Genomic DNA, 5,647 nt, shown 5'->3' on the forward strand with positions numbered 1-5,647 from the left:
GGAAAATCTTCATGACATTGAATTAGGCAGTTTCTTAGATATGACAGTAAAGGCACAAGCAACAAAAGAAAAATTAGATAAAGTGTACTTCATCAAAATTAATTTTGTACATCAAAGAACACTATCAAAAAATAAAAAGGAAATCTAAAAAATGGGAAAAGGATTTGCAAATCACATACCTGAAAAGAGATTAATATCCAGAATAGAGATACTCTAAAATTGCAACAATACTGGCTCGCCCCTCCGTATTATGTCTGCACTCCGAAGGAAATTTGGGGACGATTACCAGGTAGTGACCACCTCGTCCAGCGGCTCAGGCTTGCAGCCCCAGGGGCCGAGCCAGGACCTGCAGCAGCAGCTTGTGCCCAAGAAGAAGCGGCAGCGGTTCGTGGACAGGAACGGCCGGTGCAATGTGCAGCACGGCAACCTGGGCAGCGAGACGAGCCGCTACCTCTCGGACCTCTTCACCACGCTGGTGGACCTCAAGTGGCGCTGGAACCTCTTCATCTTCATTCTCACCTATACGGTGGCCTGGCTCTTCATGGCGTCCATGTGGTGGGTGATCGCCTACACTCGGGGCGACCTGAACAAAGCCCACGTCGGCAACTACACGCCCTGCGTGGCCAATGTCTATAACTTCCCCTCCGCCTTCCTCTTCTTTATCGAGACGGAGGCCACCATCGGCTATGGCTACCGGTACATCACCGACAAGTGCCCCGAGGGCATCATTCTCTTCCTCTTCCAGTCCATCCTCGGCTCCATCGTGGATGCCTTCCTCATCGGTTGCATGTTCATCAAGATGTCCCAGCCCAAGAAGCGCGCCGAGATCCTCATGTTTAGCGAGCACGCGGTGATCTCCATGAGGGACGGGAGACTCACGCTCATGTTCCGGGTGGGCAACCTGCGCAACAGCCACATGGTCTCTGCGCAGATCCGCTGCAAGCTGCTCAAATCTCGGCAGACACCTGAGGGTGAGTTCCTTCCCCTTGACCAACTTGAACTGGATGTAGGTTTTAGTACAGGGGCAGATCAACTTTTTCTTGTGTCCCCCCTCACAATTTGCCACGTGATCGATGCCAAAAGCCCCTTTTATGACCTATCCCAGCGAAGCATGCAAACTGAACAGTTCGAGATTGTCGTCATCCTAGAAGGCATTGTGGAAACAACTGGGATGACTTGTCAAGCTCGGACATCATACACAGAAGATGAAGTTCTCTGGGGTCATCGTTTTTTTCCTGTAATTTCCTTAGAAGAAGGATTCTTTAAAGTTGATTACTCCCAGTTCCATGCAACATTTGAAGTCCCCACCCCACCTTACAGTGTGAAAGAGCAGGAGGAAATGCTTCTTATGTCATCCCCTTTAATAGCACCAGCCATAACTAACAGCAAAGAAAGACATAATTCTGTGGAATGCTTAGATGGTCTAGATGACATTAGTACAAAACTTCCACCTAAGCTGCAGAAAATTACGGGAAGAGAAGACTTTCCCAAAAAACTCTTGAGGATGAGTTCTACAACTTCAGAAAAAGCCTACAGCTTGGGAGATTTGCCCATGAAACTTCAACGAATAAGTTCAGTTCCTGGCAACTCAGAAGAAAAACTGGTTTCTAAAACCACCAAGATGTTGTCTGATCCCATGAGCCAGTCTGTGGCTGATCTGCCACCAAAGCTTCAAAAGATGGCTGGAGGAGCAGCTAGAATGGAAGGGAATCTCCCAGCCAAATTAAGAAAAATGAACTCTGATCGCTTCACATAACAAAGCACCCCCTTAGGCATTATTTAATGTTTGATTTAGTAATAGTCCAATATTTGGCTGATGAGGTAATCCTCCCTAAGGAATCTGAAGGTACATTTTTCTCCCAGTCCTATAAGCATATTTGAAAACCCTTCCTTCCCAAACATCGCTTAATAGACAGAAAACAAAGGTTATGAAGGGAGGATATTATAAGAAAGTTATTAATGGGCATGTATTATCACATCAAGCATGCAATAATGTGCAAATTTTGCATTTAGTTTTATGGCATGATTTATATATGGCATATTTATATTGTATATTCTGGAAAAAAAAATATATATATATTTAAAGGGAGGTATTCTCCCCAACATTTCTAACATATGTATTAAGCCAAACATGAGTGGATAGCTTTCAGGGTGATAAAACTACATATATGTGTGTGTGTGTGTGTATGTATACACACATATACATATACATAGATATACATACACACACATACATACATAAATATCTGATAAAATTGTGATGTTTTGTTCAAAGTTGTAGTTCTTGTGCATGTTTACTTTATTAGAATAGAGAGGCTACTGGCATTAATTATTAATACCAAATATTTTAGCCTTAAATTATTTGTCATTTTAAAATCTTATTTATGTTTTCTGCTGTTAAGGTCCTGGGAGGTTTTCACTTGTATTTTCTATGAGAGCCACACAAGTTTGTGCTATTTATGGCCCTGCAAAAATATAACCATTATATGTTTAACTTGTAAATTCTGGATCATACCAGTCATGGTATATCATTAAAAATTTTTTTTATGATTTTTAAAAGTTGCTAGTACTGGGGGGAATATATGTTGATTAATTTGAGAGTTGGTCCTTTCCTGGACTAATTAAAATCTGGAAATTTGTTTTGTATACAATCTAATACAAAGGTGAGCTCTAAACAAATGCTGAATCATTGTAATAGTTAGTAGCCAAGTTATATTGAATATATCAGAATCTGTGTGAAATTACATAATTAATGGTCCCTGTTTCAAACTGAGTCATCTGGAAACATTTTCATCATTTTTCTGGAATCTTTGTCCATTTTAAAAAACCAATCATTTATCTTTCAGAAGACATGACGATACAGTGAAACAGATGATAAATAATTATGCTTAAAATATGTATGTCTAACTGAGTCTCTTTTTTATTCTGTTTTCTTGTTTATGGCATTTGTTGTAACAGGATAGACTTTTTCCTCACCTGGGGTACCTATCCCATGCTTGTCATTTGTAGTTCAGGAGGATTGTTTTGAAAAGACCTGAGAGAAATTAAAACTAGATGAATTGAAGATACCTTACACACAGTTGTTTTTGTTGAACACTGATTTTATTGGTTTCTTGGATCCCTGGCTTACTCAAATAATTTTTGCAGTATGGTTTTCTAACCCCAAAGTCTGATATTTATGACTTATTGGCAGTAATCAAAAGTGATCAGTAGATGACCTTCAAAATAAAGATTTGGAATGATGAGATTTTTAAGAAAATTTAGAAGTGTTCCTTATCAGAATATTGTGGGGTTTCCTATAAAACTTCTTTGGGCATTACTAAGTCTGCCCAGAATTAAAATATTTCTCATTAATATGTAAATAATGAATCGCTGGTTTGGGCTGCCATCGTTGCCTGTTTTTTCAGAATCCTGTGATGATTTTATTATTGGCAAATTATTGCATTCACAATTCTATCATTGACTATACTAATACCTTCTGGCTACCTCTATATCAACCAAATTCTGTAGGTGCAAAAATATACCAGGGAATTGTTACTGGCAAAATGATCAAACTGGAGCATCCATCCACTGTGAAGAGAGTGGACTGCCCTTTCCTTTGATTACCAAATTCTCTCACTTGCTAGATGTAGGAAGGAAAATAGTGACAGAGAGAGAAAGGGGTCCAGAGGGCACGGTATGTTTATTAGCAGTGGAAAAAGCTGCATGGATCATTTAGTCCAACAACTTAAATACAAACAGAGCCATAATTTACTTTGGAGAGTCATTTTCATTTGTCTTTGGTGCCAAGGAGAAGATGGAACCAAAAACAAACTCTCCAAACGTAGTCACACATTCAACACAATTTTTTGCCTGCCTTCTAATGTCGTAGGCATTTTCTAGTTCCCGGGGATTTGGATTTAAATAAGTCAGAGGAAGTCACTGCTCACCACGAACAATGCACACCAGAGGAGAGTCAGAGAAGACAAACGGGGCAAAGAGTGACAGCTGCTGTCCAGCATCTCTGGAAAAGGCACTTCTGAAATTGGGTAATTACTGCTCTGCAGGCTCAGAGAATGTCAGAGATGAGAGGCATCGTGGAGCTCATTCAGGTTAACACTGTCCATCATTTTAAGCTAAGTTAACAGCTTTAGCTGTTCTTGTTTTTGTTTTGTTCTGTTTTGACTTGTGTTATGTTTTTTACAACCCTTTAAACATAAATGTATTATGATGGGTTTCTGGAAGAAGATCAAGAGGGAGACCTGGATACCAGACCAGTTCAGCTGCTATATTGTTTTGTAATCTTATAGTTTCTTATCTGTTTTCTAAAGCTGATGTCCAAGGGCAAGAGAAGAGTGTCCCACCTCCAGGGGAGAGAAGAAAGAATTCGCCTTTCCTCTACCTTTTTTCCTGCCTGGGTCCCCAGCCCATTGATGGTGCCCACTCACACCGAGGGTAGGTCTTTCCCACTCAGATCACCAACTTGCATGCCATTCTCCTCTGGAAACCCCGTCACAGACACACCCAGAAATAATGCTTTACCAGTTCTCTAGGTATTCCTTAATCCAGTCCACACCTACAATTAGTCATCCATCACTTGATTTTAGTATGCTGTACCCTGTGGGGAAATTTTACTTGTTTGTGTAAGGTTTTAAGACCAGAGTGGCCGGCGCCAGAGAAAGAAAGACGAGCAGAGTTAAAAGGGATAAGTAAAGAGGCTTTATTGGGGTGCTCCCGGGTGGGGGTAATGGGTCCCAAGAGAGGGGCCTGGGCAAGCCTCATGGTCCCACGAGTGGAACCAGAGAAGCCGCCCCGCCCAGAAGTCTGGGTGGGCTTATATACCTTTATAGGGGTGGGGGATGGGAGTTTCTCTGGAGGGAAGGTTTTGGCAGGAAGAGTGAGGAATTTCTTTGTTTCAGCTTTAGGGCAGGTATGGAGGAGTAGGAGGGGCTTCTTTTTCCATTAGGGAGGGGAGGGGTGCCTGCCACCAGCTTTACAGTTTGTTTTTTAATGGTCAGCTCCATTCCCTTTAAAGTCAGCCTACTGTCAGGGAATGTTATTCCACAAATGGCTACTAGAGGAACCATAGCACCAACTAATGGGTGTGGGCATTATTCATTTCAGCAGAGTCATTTTACTGAGTGGCTGCTATGAGCCAGGTGCTCTGTTGAGTGTGGGGGCCACAGAGGAGAACAAGGCAGGCAAGGGTCCTCCTCTCATAGAGCCTGCATTCTGGCAGAGGGAGGAAATAATAAATGCATAAACAATATACAAAGTAATAAATGCTATTAAGGAATGTGAAATAGGCTAACAGAGAGTGATTGGGATGCTTCTTTACTGGATACAAGACTTTTCAGCTTGTAACTGGCTATATGAACAAATTTGAATGACCCCTGTATATTTTTTTATAATCTTTAACCTTAACTAAATACTTGACTTTCTGAGTTGTTTCCCAGAAATGGTAGGTTTTCTGCAAGACAAAAGGGCTGAGATTCCAAAGGCCCCAGCAGACTGCCTGACTCCAACATTCCCCATCCCCCACAACCTGCCCCCAGTGAGCAAAGCCCCCTGTTAGTTATAACACAACCTGCCCTAAGGCACATGGCCCATCCCTTATTTTATTTATGTATTTATTTATTTTGAGATAGGGTCTCCCTTTGGCTAGAGT

General features: G+C 41.5%; 1 protein-coding gene across 1 annotated transcript; it reads left to right on the plus strand.

The window, feature by feature from the left end:
* The first annotated feature begins 230 nt into the window (after positions 1-230).
* On the plus strand, positions 231-2,323 carry LOC123650029 (G protein-activated inward rectifier potassium channel 1-like). Its single transcript, XM_045568411.1, has one exon. The coding sequence runs from the start codon at positions 251-253 to the stop codon at positions 1,754-1,756; it is 1,506 nt and encodes a 501-aa protein (XP_045424367.1). The 5' UTR covers positions 231-250; the 3' UTR covers positions 1,757-2,323.
* The last annotated feature ends 3,324 nt before the right edge of the window (positions 2,324-5,647 follow it).

Source organism: Lemur catta, chromosome 14, assembly GCF_020740605.2.
Source record: "Lemur catta isolate mLemCat1 chromosome 14, mLemCat1.pri, whole genome shotgun sequence".
Lineage (NCBI taxonomy): Eukaryota > Metazoa > Chordata > Mammalia > Primates > Lemuridae > Lemur > Lemur catta.

Excerpts from the sequence above, each read along its gene's own strand:
- LOC123650029 (XM_045568411.1), top strand. The coding sequence starts at position 251 with ATGTCTGCACTCCGAAGGAAATTTGGGGACGATTACCAGGTAGTGACC.